General features: G+C 50.8%; 1 protein-coding gene across 1 annotated transcript; it reads left to right on the top strand.

The window, feature by feature from the left end:
• Positions 1–8,323: 8,323 nt before the first annotated feature.
• Positions 8,324–15,713, top strand: LOC131920592 (SEC14-like protein 4). The gene is made up of 9 exons (XM_059275022.1): positions 8,324–8,395; positions 8,507–8,695; positions 10,260–10,355; positions 10,638–10,698; positions 11,622–11,705; positions 11,986–12,092; positions 12,169–12,308; positions 12,391–12,560; positions 13,597–15,713. Exons 1-9 carry the CDS (start codon positions 8,324–8,326, stop codon positions 13,752–13,754), a joined length of 1,077 nt encoding a protein of 358 aa, XP_059131005.1. The 3' UTR covers positions 13,755–15,713.
• The last annotated feature ends 826 nt before the right edge of the window (positions 15,714–16,539 follow it).

Here is a 16,539-nt window from a genome sequence, read left to right as displayed (position 1 = left end):
CTTATAGACCCAGGACCACCAGCCCAGAGGTGGCCCCACCCACAATAGACTGGGCCCTTCCCATCAATCACTAATTAAGAAATGCCCTAGAGGTTTGCCTATAGCCCAATCTGATGGAGGCATTTTCTCAACTGATGCTGCCTTCTTTATGGTGACTCTAGCGTGTGTCAAGTTGTTATAAACTTAGGCGGCACACTAGGCAGGATGGCGCCTGCCCATCATCCCAGCACTGGGGACGTGAAAGCTGCAAGATGAAGAGTTCAATATTCTCCTTGATTACATAGATTGTTTGAAACCATCTTGGGCTACATAAGAAGCCTGTCTTTTTTAAAAAATGTATTTTATGTATTTCAGTATATCTGAAATTATCATATCAACATATAATCAATAGCAAAAATAATGAATAAAATAGAGCCGGGTGGCGGCGGCGGCGGCGGCGGCGGCGGCGGCGGCGGCGGCGGCGCACGCCTTTAATCCAAGCACTCAGGAGGCAGAGGCAGGCATATCTCTGCGAGTTCGAGGCCAGCCTGGTCTCCAAAGTGAGTTCCAGGAAAGGCGCAAAGCTTCACAGAGAAACCCTGTCTTGAAAAACAAAAATAATAATAATAATAATAATAATAATAATAATAATAATAATGAATAAAATATTAACTGTTTCTGGTACTAAGTCATTGAAATCTGGTTTGCTGTTTCTACTCCACACAGCCCATACTTGCCAGTGACCAATCACATCTCCAGTGGACAACAGTCTCACATGAGCCCATGCTTGGTCATCTCATATCTGGAACTTGATTTGACCCATGGGAGGACAGAGGGGAAAGGTCTCAGTGGCCTGTTTTCACTGCCTCTTCCTCCTCCCTCGCCACCTGCTGTCCAGAAAATTCATGCCAAGGCCGCTGCCCGGTGTTTTCTCAACCTCCCCAGAGAGATCAGCTCACCCAGTGCCAGCCACCCCGACCCACTCCAGCCACCCCGACCCACTCCTTGGCTCTCTAGCTGTCAAACTTCCCCGGGACTGACTCACCACCTGGGCCATCCTGTAGCTCCTGAGCCTTCCTAACCGGTTTGAAACTGTGTCCCTAACAGTGAGTGTGACATGCCAGGCATTCTGCTAGCACAGGAGGAACCTCTTACGTAATCCTTCTCAACGTCTAGTGGGCTGGAGCCATTTGGCACGTTAGGGCTCTCCTCCTGGCCAGTGAGCATTCATGGAGTCCAGCTTGTGTTCAAGGTCAGGGGAAGGCGGCTGGGCTCTCCTTAGGCAAAAGGACTCAGAGGTGGTGACATCCTCAACTCCCACTTGACTCTGAAGAGCCTGGCCCCATGCATGTGTCCTTTGGTGAATCCCCCACACACCTACATCCCACCACGACCTGAGCGTCAGAGCCCTGATCATGAGAAGTCCTGGAGGTGGGGGCCACTTACTACCTCAGACTCTCAAGACACCTCCTGAGGTCAAGTCACCCCTCTGCCCCTTAGGTTAGGCCTGATGACCTGGGCAGACAAAAACAAAAACAAAGACCAGGGAGCACTGGGTAGGGCGGGGCCCAAACAGCGACTCTCCCTTGGGGCGGGACCAGCATCAGACCGGCTAGGCAAAACCGGGTGAGGGTGGTGGCAGCTGAGGCCAGGCTGAGAGCACCATGAGCGGACAAGTCGGGGATCTGAGCCCGCAGCAGGAGGAGGCACTGGCCAGGGTGAGGGGTGCGGCGGGCGGGAAGGTGTGAGAGCCAAGCTGAACCCACGCGGCCCACATTGGCTGTAGCTCTGCATGGGGACTGGGTGGTGAAGCCCAGTGCCTCCCGAGCACTGTTCCGGGAGCCTCCGAAGCTGCTGCACACTGCACTCCCTCCTCTCCCTCCCTCTGGTGTGTGTGTGTGTGTGTGTGTGTGTGTGTGTGTGTGTGTGTGTGTGTGTGCCTTCCAGAGCAGCGTGCCCACCCTCTGGCCTCTGTTCCCAGCCCGTAGCTACTGCCAGGCAGATCCGGAGATCTCTGCCCAGATTGCGACAGAGTTTGGTTTGCTTTGGTTTCTGTTGCCCAGGTTCCCAGTCTTCTTATCAGATGTATTTGTTTACTTTTAATTATTACAGAGAAAAGGAAGGCTGGGGGGTCTGATTTTGAGAGCATCCTGCAGGCTGTAGCTGGAGAAGAGAAGGGCTATCAGGAAGGGAAGGCCCAGGCCTTAGGAGTCCAGCCCAAGCTCACACTCGCCCTTGTTTGAAAGGGAAGCTTCAGATCTGTGACAGAAAGCCAAGCACTGGAGGCATGACTCTGGAATCCCAGCCTTAAGGGGGCAAAGACCAGAAGATCACCAAGTTCAACACCAGCTGAACCTAGTAACATGGTCTCAAAGAACAAGAGATAAATGGCTTGTTTTGAAGTGTCTCCCATGGGGAAAGACCCTACAGGGAGAAATAAGAGTCCTGGGTGAAAGAGGGTCCTGGGAATTCAGCTAAGGCCCTCCGAGTGAAAGGGGTCCTTAGTGGAACGGGAGGGATCCTCTGACCAGCTTCCCAGTGCTGACGGTCTCAGGAAGCATCAGGCACAAGGTTCTTTTGGAACTAGACACCTGGCCTCTGGGAGCGGATTGATTGTGACAGAGAACCCAGCAAGGTAGTCTTATGTGTGCCATTATTTAAAAATAACAAACGCTTACTATTTTTAAAACTATAAGAAAGGAAAAGAGGAAGAAGGGGAAAGGCTGTGGATGGCCCAGAGCGCACAACTGCACCAGGGTCATTTCCTTCTACAGTCTTCCAGAGCTTAGCGTGGACCACTGTGGTCACACTTCCAGATTCATATGACACCATGCGGTGGCTTTTCTCCAGGCTGAGGTGGCTTTTCTCCAGGTTGAGCGAACAGTCACCCAGAGGTGATAAGGAGTGTATCGTTAATGTTTCTTAAGGGTAACTGTCTCCCTTCATACCCTCCCACCCCCAACAAAAATTTCCTCTTGTCCAGGAGGCTGCTGCTGTCTTCAGGTGTGAATCCTCCCATTGCCTGCTGGGATTCATGCTTTAATCCTATCCCTTGCTAGCACCAGAGACTGTCACAGTGAATGACAGCAGCAGGCTAGGTACACAAAGGCCATGAATTTACCAAAAGGAAAAATCGAAGAGGAGACTCTGTTCAACGCACAGCCACAGCCACACAGTGACTGCTGCACGCTCCCGGAGAAGGTGACTGAGGAGGTGCTGTGGGTCGGTCGGTCACAGCAGCTGACTGGAAGTTTAGTTAGTCATCGAATAAGCTGTTTGAGCAGGACTGGGAGCTACCCCTGAGGCTGACGTTTGGAGATTTTAGAGCACCACTTGTTTCCAGACTAGCCATTAGGAGTTAGGCTGCATTGGTTTGCATACAGCATTGTGGGCCCTCAGCCCCAAGGGCTCATGATCTGGTTGTTACAGTGTGGGACTGTCTACCTTCACGTTTGGTCATTTGTCTTCACATATTCCTTTTTAATGATGTAAGCACAGCAAGATGTATTCGCGTTTTATTCTTTTTTGGATTACTACTATTGGCCAGGCATGGCGGCACATAAATAAAGGTATTTAATCCCAACAGTTGGGAGGCAGAGGCAAGCCTGGTCTACATAGTGAGACCCCATCTCAAAATAAAGCAATTATTATTGCTACTTTTCAGGGGTTTGGGGTACCTAGCCCTGCCTGGCTTCAAACTCACAAGATCTACCTACCTCTGCTTCTTAGGTACTAGGCCCAGGCTTACAGAGGGGTGTGTGTGTGTGTGTGTGTGTGTGTGTGTGTGTGTGTTATGGATGTTTTACCTACATGTGTATCTGTGTACCACATGCATGCCTGGTGCCATGTGGGTGCTAGGAATCAAACTGGGGTCCTCTGGAAGAATATCCAGTTATCTTTAACTATTGAGCCATCTTTTCAGCCCTGTAGGTTCTTTTTTTTAGATATGTTCTCCATATGTAGCCCAGGCTAGTCTCAAACTCCTGATCCTCCTTCCTCAGCTTCCCGAGTGCTGGGGTTAAGATACGTACAACCAAACCTGTTTTACATGTTTATTTTAAACACATTCAAGCCTTTGATCGGACAGGTTTGATATTACCTTCATTTCACCAGCGAGGGAACTGAAAGAGAGTACCCCTCTCTGACCCAGACCATCAGGGTGCAATTTCTGGGGTAATGTCTCTAGAACTCTCAGGCTACCCTTCATCAGAATCACCCAGAAATTAAGGGAGAAAAGGACAGAGTTCTGGAGCTTATTTGGAAAGGCTCTGGCACTAGCCAAAAGAGGAACTTGTCTCCCAAGGAGAGAGTCTCACAGTTCTGAGAGCTTCTCAGACAGACTGAAGTCCAAACATGATGGGTGGATAGAACCTCCCCGTCAGGACTGCTTAGTTATGCATACCTCTTGCCCTTTGTTTAAACTTAAGCCGCGTTCCTGGACCACTTGTGGGTAGGGATCACTGGGCCTCCTTATTTGTTTCTCTTTCCAGTGTGGCCCCATCAAATAACTCTCTTAGCTTTTCATTGTTGCGTGTCTCCTGATTGGCCGACTGAGGACAGTTGGCCACGCCTCCCTTGTTTGAGCTGTCAGGGCTGAGGCTCTGACCCAGACACGTCCAGTAACCCTCTGTCATGTCCACCCTTTTCCTCTTAGTTCCGGGAGACCCTCCAGGACGTGCTGCCCACCCTGCCCAAGGCTGATGACTACTTCCTTCTGCGCTGGCTCCGAGGTGAGGTCATGGGGACCAGGGAGGCAGAGAGCAAGGGGAAGAGAGAGATGGCAGGAAAGTGAGGCAGGCACTTCAGGGGACCACCCTGCTGAGACACGCTTCCAATTGGCCTGCTCTAGGCTGGAATCATAGCTCCATTGCCACTAAACGCACAGTGCAGACTCATCTGAGCCTTAGTCTCTGTCTACAGAGTGGACATGAGTCGCTTGTATGAAAAAAGAACTGAAGACACGGTTGCTCCTGGGTATGGATGAGGAGGAGGTTTATTGTAGATGTGGGGAGAGAACAGCTGGAGGCATCTAGAAGGGTCCAGACTGAACCAGGCCATGACCGTGAGAGGAGAGGGGTGGGAGATGGGGGGAGGCACCTGGAGGCCAGGTGCCTTCCTTAATCACTCTCCACTTTATTATTGAGCAGGATCTCCTGCTGAACTAGAGCTTGCTGATTAGCTAGCCTGATTTGACAGCTTGCCGCAGGGGATCCTCTGTCTCTCTCTGCTCTGTGTCTGTCCTGATCCCCTAATACTTCCACTCCAGTGCCTTTGGCTTCTACAGATTAAATGGCCTCCCCAGCTGGCCTTGAGTCAAGTATCAGTGACCCTACCTTTAGGGCTTGGGTCTGCCTTCAGTCCCCTGGGACACTGAACAGTGAATTGAAGTAATGGCAGAGAAGGGCTTCTTCTAGAAGTCATGGCAGTCTGGAAAAGTAATACCAGAACCTGCAGCAAGGCTGGGGGATGGGTGGGGATTGCTTTTAACTCACAAGTTTGCATGGGATAGAGTTTGCACTTGAGGTAGGAGAAAGTCAAGACTCATCCCAGGAAGTGGACACAGGGGCGTGGTTTAAGCAGTTGCCCACAAGACAGGCTTGTAACTGTGATGCACACTGTGCTAGCAGAGCGCCGTGAGAAGCCCGTCTCCCAGCCTGGCTTTCCTCTGTGCCAACGTAGGCATGGTATTGAGCCCTGTCTTCAAGGTGCTGAGTCCAGTAGGAGGTCACCAGGCTGACATGAAGGAAGCCCCAACCCAAGGGCTACTCTTCCTTGTCTTTTTGTTCTTTCTGTGGTTGTAAGTTTTATTTTTAAAACAGTTTTGGGTTTTCAGGAAAAAAAAAGAAACACAGCCAAAAGGGTCCACAAAAAACTAGTAGCATTCTTATCTGAAGCAATATCCAATTATAAAATATGGTGAAATCTCAGCTAAGCCTGTAAAACTCCTAGAATTTAAACTGGGAACAGAAAAGATCTAGACACACCAAACAGACAAATCTTTAAATGCCAATATATTTAGAACTGCTCTATTGTTCGGTTTGGTAGTCTCTGGACATGTTTAACTATTCAAATTATATTAAATTACGACTGCAGGTCCTGGACTCACTGACTACATGTCAGGTGCTCAGTAGCTGCGGACAGCTCGTGACTGCCACACTGAGCAGTTCAGAGACGGCTGGTTCTGTCCTCACAGACCATTCAACGGGCCGGCGCCGATGCAGGTGGTGCTACTAAACACATAGGACAGGGCAGGCTGTAATCGCAGGGGCTTGTGGGTAGTGATGCCCACACCGACAAGCAGCTGTGTATGTTTGTTTGGCCTGTGACTACAGGACTGGAGCCCTTATGAGACAGGTTTGGGATCAGTGGAAGCTGCTGAGGAGTGGGGTGGGCTGCCTGTGTATGCAGGGAACGACTTGTCGCAGGAGATGATGGAGGGCTGAGCTAGTGGCCTTCACGGTTCTTTCTTGCGCTGATTAATGAGCAGGGCAAAGACTGTCTGGCGGGAAAGTCACCTTCCACTTGAACGTCTCTGATGTCACATTTCACTTCAGCTCCAGCTAGTCACCATAAAAAGAAGCTGCCAAGGCGTGTCTAAAATAGGCTGTACCCGTGGGCTGGAGGCATGCCTCTAGTCCCAGTTGTGTTCATTAAGGTACCTAATGAGCTAACATGAGGACCAAGTTCCTTCTCCCAGCACCCATATGAAGAGCAAGAGCCAGAATGGTCTGTGTGTAACCTCAGAACTGGAGGAGACGAGGCTTTCTGGTCAGCCATTATTCTAGCCAATTGATGAGCTCTATGCTCAGTGAAAAAGTGATTGAGGACACCCAACATCAACCCCTGGGCTCCACACTCATGTGCACACACGTGCCCGAATAGATATACACATAGATTTCCAAACCCCAAGTGTATTTTAAGGATATAAGGAAAAGTAAGGACACCCTAATTTGTCCTCTTAAGTCTCTAGGGACCAGCTTATCCTAACACTTTTAAATTATTTTTATATCTGTTTGTTTGTTTATTGAGAGGTGGGAGTACTTATGCAGTCAATGCATATGGAGACAATAGAAGTTTGCTGATTGATTTCTCTCTATTATGTGGGTTCCAGAGACAAACTCAGGTCATCGGGCGTGGTGGCTAAATTAAATAAATAAATAAATAAATAAATAAATAAATAAATAAATAAATAAATAAATATAAAAAAGGAAAGACATGACTGCTCCTAGCTATGGTGGAAGAGAAAGTTTATTGTAGATAAAAGGGAGAGCATAGCCAGAGGCAGAGTCATCTGGGAGAGTCCAGAGTGGACATGACCCTGAGCCATGTGAGCAGAGGCGGATGGGGAGAGGGGAGAGCCAGACCAAGAGGTCAGGAGGGTACAGGGTAGATGAAGAAGGCTGAGTAATCAAAATGGCTGGATTATATAGGGAAGGGGAGATGGAGGAGGACAACACAGCCCCTAGGCTGGAGAAATTTAGGGTGGGGGGTATACCAGCCATAAACCCTGTAACTGGTAGGGACTGAAGGATGCTGAGAGAACCTGGAAGACAGGTCCACTTTGATATGTTAAATAGGCACCTCAGTTAGTGTCTTAGTTATGGTTTCTATTGCTGTGAAGAGACACCATGACCTTGGCAACTCATAAAGGAAAACATTTAATTGGGTGGCTTCTATTTTCAGAGGTTCAGTCCATGATGGGACATGGTGGTGTGCAGACAGATATGGTGCTGTAGAAGTAACTGAGATTTCTACATCTTGCACAGGCAACAGGAAGTGGTCCATCTCACTGAGTGTGGCTTGAACATATATGAAACCTCAAAGCCCACCTCTACAGTGACACACTTCCTCCAACAAGACCACACCTACTCCAACATGACCACATCTCCTAATAGTGCTACTCCCTTTGGGTTGGGGCATTTTCCTTCAAACCACTCCAGTTGGCCATTTGTCCCGGGTTTGGGACCTAACAGTGGCAAGCGCCTCACCTTTACCTGCTGAGCCATCTTGCTGAACCCCCAAGACCAGCTCATTCTAGATCTGACCTCTCCTTCCCATGTTTTTGCAGCTCGGAACTTTGACGTTAAGAAAGCTGAGGACATGCTCCGGAAGGTAGGACCCTGCCTCTCTGTGTCTCTTCTCATGTTTCTTTTTCCATCCTCCTGGATCCTTTTTGAGCAAGGGCTGAGTCCCTTCCCCTTGTGCCCTTCCCCCTCCTCCATCCCCAGTTCTGTGGAGCCTAAGGGTGCTCTGGTAGTCTTGTAGCTGTGGGTAGGGAGACCTGGCTTTGTGTCGCCAACACCTGCAGAGGCTTTTGGAGACAGGCAGCTTCTGCAGCTTCTGCATGTTTCTGCAGCATGTGGAATTCCGGAATCAGCAGGACCTGGACCACATCCTTATGTGGCAGCCGCCAGAGGTGAGCCCCTTGTAGGATCGTTTAGGTCTCCCGATGCCCTCTCCCCCATCTGGCCACCTGATGGCGCAGTGTGGGCTTGAATCAGGACTTGGTCCTTGTCCGTTTGTCCAGGTGATCCAACTCTATGACTCGGGTGGTCTGTGTGGCTATGACTATGAAGGCTGCCCTGTGTGGTTCGACATCATCGGGACAATGGATCCCAAGGGGATGCTGATGTCGGTCTCTAAGCAGGACATGATCCGCAAGCGTATCAAAGTCTGTGAGCTGCTTCAGCATGAGTGTGAGCTGCAGAGTCAAAAGGTGAGCAGCGGGCTTCAGGCCGCGTGCTTGGTGACCTTAGGGTGTCCAAGTGGAGACACTAGGCCTAGGGAAGGACAGCACCTTGTCTCCCTCTCACCAGCTCTCAGTATGATTTTTCTGCCATTTTGATCCCTCCATGAGCATCAGTGTGAGTGTGTGAATGTGTGTGTGTGTGTGTGTGTGTGTGTGTGTATGTGTGTGTTGTGTGTGTGTGACTCTGTGCTGGCGTGAAGTAAGGTCACCAATGCCTTCTCTTCTGGCTGAATTCATAAAGTGCTTGCTGAGCAAGCATAAAAACCACGTTCAGATTCCCAGCCCCCCCACAAAAAGCCAGGCTCTGATGTTGACCATGGGTGTAGTGAATTTCTTGAAACAGCCAGCCAGCTTTACCTACAGAAAAGATAGTCAACACTAAAATTTTCTAACTATGAAAACTGATAGCCAAGCCATGACTCTGTGCATCCTCCATGGGACTCAAGGAGATACTACAGAGTTACTAAAATATGTATATGGAATCCTAGGGCCAGTAAGATGGCTCAGAGGGTAAAGGCACGTACAACCGTGCCTAACAACCTGAGTCCTATTCCTGGAACTAACGTGGTGGGAGGAGAGAACTGACTCCCAAGAGTTGTCTTCTCACTTCCAGACAGGCACCATGGTATGCACCTGCACACACACACCGGCCACACATGATAGATAGGTAGGTAAGTAGGTAGGTAGATAGATAGAAGTAGATAGATAGATAGATAGATAGATAGATAGATAGATAGATAGATAGATAGATAGATTACAGATAGATATATAATAGAAAGATGATAGATATTTAAACATAAAAAATATATGGCAAGTCGGATGTGGTAGTGCCTCCCCTTAATCCCAGTACTTGGGAGACAGAGGCAGGTATATCTCTGTGAGTTCGAGGCCAGCCTGTCCTATAGAGAGAGTTCCAAGACAGCCAGGGATACATACAGAGAACCTGTCTTGAAAACCAAATAAACTATATGTATGGAGCCCTCAAGAGTGAGGCTTGTACTCCAAGAAGGCCTTCAGGTTTGCCTGGGCAGGTTTCATCTCCTGCCCCTAAGCTGCCCTCTGACCTCTGTGTCTTTCAGAGTGAATCCAGTGTAGAAGGCAGCCTTGGTTGTGTGAATCCGAACTATGAGCCCAGCACATGCTACAGTGCACGTGCAGAGACAGAGTACAACTTGTGGGAATCAGCTCTCTTTCCACCATGTGGGTCCCAGGAATTGAACTCAGGTCCTCAGTCTTGGCAGCAAGTGCCTTTACTTGTTGAGCCATTCTGGCCAGCCCGAGTCATGCTTTACTTATGCTCTAGGCAATAGTGTTGAGCACACCATGATGATACTCTAAGAACCTACAGCCTCTGCTAGGGCTCAGACTCAACGTCTCCTCACACCCTAGATGAATACCATCTGTTTGGGATGCCATGGGCTTGCCAGGCCTCCCTACCAGGTCTTATGGGTGGCAGGAAGACAGAGAGAGGTGGCCAGGATCCCCTGCGTAAATCAATGATCTAACCAGTGTGCCTGCTCTGATATCGCAGTTGGGCAGGAAGATCGAGAGGATGGTGATGGTGTTTGATGTGGAAGGGTTGAGCCTGAGGCACCTCTGGAAGCCAGCTGTGGAGGTCTACCAGCAGGTAAGGCAGGAGACAAAATTAGTAACAGCTCCAGGCCAAGAGGGATCCACAGCCCACATCAGCTTCCCATCCATGGACAAGTAGAGATACCCTCCAGGGGCCTTGAGATGCTGGCCTTGGGGCCACCCAAGGAGGATGAGGAGCAAGGACATCTCAGAGGAGGATGCACATGTCGTGGGGAAGGCTGGGTTGGGCCTCTTGCTTCTGCAGCATCAGAGCTACAGAAATCTGGACATCCAAGGTGCTGGGTACAGCCATGACCGATGTCATTTGACTTCACAGTTTTTTGCCATCTTGGAAGCAAATTATCCTGAGACGGTGAAAAATTTAGTTGTTATTCGAGGTGAGTTTGTGCCTGAGATGACCCCTGCCTGGGGAAGGAAGGCTAGGGTGGGGGTGACAGTAAAGAAGCCTTTGGGTTAGAGCTTCTCAAAAGCATCTTCAGTGAAGAGTAAGGTTTTCGTTTGTGTTTTTCACTCCATTCCTTCGCAGACTGACATTTTTGTAATATGCAAAATCCTGCCCTGGTATGTTGCAGCTGTATTAGGTTTCCAAATGTTTGCTGCTGTTTTCTTACTCACTTTAGTGTAGATTGGGCCATGAGCCACACTGTCAGCAAGAGTAGTCCCTGTCTTCAACGGCCATCCTGTAGTCCCTGGGTTCAGATGGCCTGGACTCACGTCTAGTTAGCTCTCTCGTTTTTGAGCAAGTCAATGTCATCTCACTGAGACTCAGCTTTCCCATGTTGTGGAGTGGGGACACCGTGACACCTGCCCCCCACCCACCAGATAGTTAAGATATTAAACGAGAGTCTGCCAAATGAGAAGATTGCACACAAAACCTGGCCCACAGGAAGTGCTCAGTGAGCAAGCAGGTATCCTTGGGGTGGGACAGGATATTTAAAGCACGTCCCCCATCTACTCTCACCCCAAAGGATTCTGAGGTCATCTAGCATAACCGTGAGTGGGGAAAGGAAGGGGTGTCCTCAAGGAATCATGGTTGCTGACCATGGGCCCAGCTTGCGCCCAACACTCTACAACTAGATTACAGGACACCACTGATTGTTGAGACCCAGACACCATGCTGTCACTTTACAGCTAACAGCACTAAGACTCAGAGGTGTAAGTCCTCAACTAACGCTCACGCAGCAGGGCATGGCAGAATGCAGATCCACATAACTCCCACCCAGCACAGGACCCTGCCTATGGCTTCGTGTCCGGCAGTTGTCTCTGGCCCAGCTTCCCAGTGGGGTTCTGTGTCTTTCAGCACCCAGGCTTTTCCCAGTGGCCTTCAACCTGGTCAAGTCCTTCATGGGTGAGGTGACACAGAAGAAGATTGTGATTCTGGGAGGTGAGTGACTTGACCCTTGGCCCCCAGCTGGGGCTGGCTCTGGGGATGTCTGGAAAGCAGGGGATGCAGCCAAAGGCCCCTTCTCCTGGGATACCCTCTTTCCTTTGACTTGGCCTCATCAGCGCATAGAGCCGGGTTTCCAGTTCTGGATCATGGCCTAAGAGCCAGAAAGCAAGCCCATGAGTGCTCTGAGGAGTAGACTCACGGGAGCAAGGAGTTCTCTCCGTGGGCTCTCTGTTGGTCTCCTAGAGCCCCCCAGAGCCTCCTGTTTCTCACACAGAAAACTGGAAACAGGAGCTACTCAAGTTCATGAGCCCTGACCAGCTGCCTGTGGAATTTGGGGGGACCATGACTGATCCTGATGGTAACCCCAAGTGCCTGACCAAGGTACAGAGTGCCCAGAGGATGGGGAGGGAGGAGACCACTGTGGTCCACTGTCAACTTACCCACCCCTGACTCACAGATCAACTATGGAGGTGACGTGCCCAAGAGCTATTACATGTGCAGACAGGAGAGGCTGCAATATGAGCACACAGTGGTCGTGGGCCGGGGCTCCTCCCACCAGGTGGAGAATGAGATCCTGTTCCCAGGCTGTGTGCTCAGGTAGGGACAGTGGCTGGGCACACCTGGAAGGGCCTCCCAGTCACACAGGAGGTGGTCGGTCAGTGGGCTCTCTCTGCGGCAGGTGGCAGTTTGCGTCAGATGGTGGAGACATTGGCTTTGGAATTTTCCTGAAGACCAGGATGGGGGAGCGGCAGAAGGCTGGAGAGATGGCAGAGGTGCTGCCCAACCAGCGCTACAATGCCCACCTAGTGCCTGAGGATGGGAGCCTCACCTGCCTCAAGGCCGGAGTCTGTAAGAGCTTTGGGTTTCCCGGCAGTGCCCTTTGTAATAGAAGGAAAGCCAGCCACCTCGGGCCAGTCCGGCTTCTCTGGATTCTATGTCCAGCTCTCAGGGAAAGTGCAAGGACTGTACCTAAGGGTCAGTCTTCAGGGTCTTGGGTCTGATGGGTGGATGTAAGGGAAGAGGTGCATTGCACAAAGTCCTGAGGCTCAGAGCCCAGGAGCATAGCAGTCTAAGAGACAGCTAACTAAGTCGCCATGGACTTTTGTCAGAGGTCTCCGCAAGGGGCCTGCCGGGTTGTCTGAACTCCAAATACCCCAAAGAGGTGGCTAGAACTGGTGCCAGTTCCACCAGAAACAAAATGGTCTAGTGTCTTAGCTAGCTTCTCATACTATAACAAAATACCCAAGGCAATTAGCTTAGAAAAAAAACGGGAGGGTTATTTACCACACTGCACAGTTCTGGAGATTCTAGCTCAAGATCTAGTGAGCTTATTGGTCCGAGGCTCTGACAAGGGTGCACACCATGGCAAGAGCACTCAGAGCAAAAACAACCACATCACAAGCCAAGGATGCCGAAGGGGAGGGAAGGGAGAAGCCAAGCGTCCTGGCACACACCTGTAATCCCAGGCTTGAGAAGCTGAGTCAAGAGGGCCAAGAGCTCAAGGCCAGCATGGAGAGCATGTCTCTCCCCTCCAAGGTGCCCACTACCTTCTGACAGTGCTGCCTGGGAACCATGCCTTCACCACACGGCTCTTCTAGGAACGCTTACCCAAACCATAGCAACAGGGGCGGCATCCTTTATCCTGGGACTGCTCTGAGGATTTCAGGAAACTGTGAAGTGCTGGTGTGATGCTGGGGTGCCAGAAGGGGCCATGCCCTTACGGTGGTCACCACAGTCCCAGGAGGTGGTCACGAACAATGAGCTTGGGGCAGGGCGGTGGCTGGCGCTCAGGTCTCACCCATGGGCCTGGTCAGCCTGTTCCCCACATCACCAGGAGTGCACATGAGCTGGGCTCACGCTGTCTGTCACCTCCCTGTCCTTGCAGATGTCCTGCGCTTTGACAACACCTACAGCCTCCTGCACACCAAGAAAGTCGGCTACACTGCAGAGGTGCTGCTCCCGGACAAGGCCTGTGAGGAGAAGTTGCAGGGCCTCAGGGCAGGGAGCCCTCCTCAGGACAGTGAAGACTCTGGCCGCCTCTGACCCTGCTCCATCCAACTCCTTCACACACCCCTGCCCCTGGCCCCCTAGGCAGGGTGGTGCCGAAAGGTGGCTTCAGAGATCTCCAACCCCCATCTCCATCCAAGCCTCCCATGGGACCACTTAGACACAGACCAGCACTTTCATTCCTGTACCTAGAGAATGGGCCCGAGGGTGACACCACACATCCACTAGGAAAGGACCCTGCCCTTGTTCTTGTCCTCTTGAAGACACATACCCACCCAGGATTCAGTCATGCCTGGTATCCCAGCTGGGGTCCAAGACATGAGTCCTGTCCCTCACATGGAGCACAGCTGCATGGTTTCTCTCCAACTGGAGGTCAGCAAGGATGGAAGGGCCAGCTGGAGGCAGCTGGGCAGCCTGTGAAGAAGGGATGAGGTCCCAGCTCCAGCATAGCATCAAGGCCTCTCTAAATTCCGCCGCCTTTGGAAGGAATAGCAGAAGTGGAGAGGCAGGGCGTGGCAGGAGAGCCATTGGAGGGAAAGCCACACTCAGCTTTACAAGGTTGAGCAGGCTGTTGAGTCTAATGAAGAGATACACACATGCGCACATGCGCAATGCACCTCCCCCCACATGCACATCTGCTGAGATCCTGCTGATACGCAACTTTGGCTATTTCTTTTTTCTTAAGGCAGTTTCCCCCTGCCAAGCCATCTTCAAATTCACCATGTAGCCCAGGCTGGCCTTGCATTAGCCTGCCTTCTTCGGTGTCCTGTGTGCTGGGATTGCAGATGTGCACGACTGTGCCTGGCTATCTTTAGTTCTTTCTGGCCTTAGTGGAGCTCAGAGTCAAAGCTAAGCTGCAGGGAGATATTGGTACTGGTGTGCAGGGTGAATCACTCTGGGGGTTCATCCTGACTTCTAACATGCTTCTTGGAGAACTTTCCAGCCTTCTATACATTTGCATGACTCTAAGGAGAGAGTTGAAAGGCAGCTGCCAACATCCCTTCCCTGTGTGACCAGGAGCTGGCCAGTGACAGCTTCTGCATGTAATATCTCAAAGGCTGGTCCTCCTAGCATCCATAGGTAGTCAGCCAGCCCACAATTGCTCTGTTGGGTGGACTGAACCTAACAGAGCAGACACTGCCAAGCTTGATCCAGTGTGGATGGCTCACGGAAGCATTACCTGGAGCCTAGTAGCCTGGGCTGTGCTGTACTGCTTCATTCTGGGCCTCTGGCTGGGACAGAAGACTTGTGTCCCAAGCAGGGTGGCTCAGGATCACTGATAATTGCCTCCTTTGTCCTTCTGTATTGCTGGGCCAAATGTCCCTGGAAGTGAGTGATGAGATGCTCCTGGAAAGGGAGTCCTTATTTCAAAGTGCCCGTCATCCTAGAAGCCTTAGCAGATGCCACCTTGTCTAGGCATCTTGCAAGCACAGGGCCAGGCCCCGGCCCCTCTCCTGCTTCCAGATATCATTTGATTTTCTCTGCTTGCTAGATGTCATCATTATCGAAGACATTTTAATGGAGAAAACAATAAACCTTGAAGATGAGGAAGGGGCTCTTCAGGGTAGCTCCTAGCCACTGCATCTGGACCATTTACAGTCAAGGTTTAGAGTCTGGTAGGAGGACAAATGCCAAGGGGCAGTGCCATGAGAAATTCCTGCCGAAGATCAGCTTAAGCAGGTTGGCAAGAGGGAAAATAATTCTACGGTTTTGCTGGATCCTAAGAGAGCCTGGAACGGTCAGGCAAGAGTCCCAAGGCATTTCAAAGTCCAGGGCTGCTCCTGCATTCATGGTATGGCAAGCACGGACAGCCCTCTTGTCTCTCTGAGGCATTCCAGCTTCTTGGGGTCATTTCCTCACATCATTTGGCAGACTGAAAGGGCTGTCACTGAGTGTGGTTAGGATTATCGTGAGTTCATTCATCTCAGCTCATGTCATGATGAGTACTCAAAACGACTCAACGTGGTCTTCAAATAAAAGGCTTCCGAACTCGAACCCTGACCCTTGCCCTTCTAACCACCCACAGCCAATTTTCCCTGAGACAGAGACAGACCTGGCCTGTGCACAAGGACAGTTGATGCTCCCGTCACAGAGAACAGACACGCAGCATTGCTGGGAGCAGAGGGGTGGGCAGCAGGCACCAAGGAGAAGCTGCAGGTACCAGCGGCTCTGGATCCCAGGGCTGGCACAACATGCCTTCTGGTTGAGCAATGACCACCTGAGGTCACCTGAGGAGGTGATGCAGAACCTGCCTGGCAAGTGGATAGGGCGTTGAGAGCTCGGGAAGTCATGTGTCCTCAGCAAACCTCACTCTTGCAGGCACGTCCAACTCTCTGGCATTGCAACATGATGCTGTCATCTACAAACTTCTTAAGTGAGAACCATGCCAGCTGAGTTACAAAACAATCCAAAAAGCCACGGGAAACACCCACACAACATTTCATGCAATTTTACGGGTTTTGTTTTGGGCCAGGTTTGTAGAGACCCTGGGCCTCACGCAGCCTGTACAGCCAGGTTGGAAACCCCTTACAGAGTGTCAGTTTGTTTTTTTTTCTTTTTGTGGTTCTGGAGCTAGAAGTCACGTCCTTGGACATGCTAGACAAGCACTCTGCTTGTGGGCTGCATCCACAGCCAAAAAACTGATAATTCCTTACAAAAGAAAAAAAGTTTGTGTCTTCACTTATTTACTCCTCATTCTTTAGCATTTGTTGAACATCTGTCCAGCACCAGGCCTTGCAGGCCCTGGGGGCAGTAAGGAGGCTCTGCTGATCTAACTCCGCCCACAGGAAGCTTGCCCACACTGAGGAAAACAGAAATGACC

The sequence above is a fragment of the Peromyscus eremicus genome, chromosome 10 (assembly GCF_949786415.1).
Source record: "Peromyscus eremicus chromosome 10, PerEre_H2_v1, whole genome shotgun sequence".
Classification (NCBI taxonomy): domain Eukaryota; kingdom Metazoa; phylum Chordata; class Mammalia; order Rodentia; family Cricetidae; genus Peromyscus; species Peromyscus eremicus.
The sequence above is the reverse complement of the archived record's forward strand: the minus strand, read 5'-3'. Positions and strand labels throughout refer to the sequence as shown.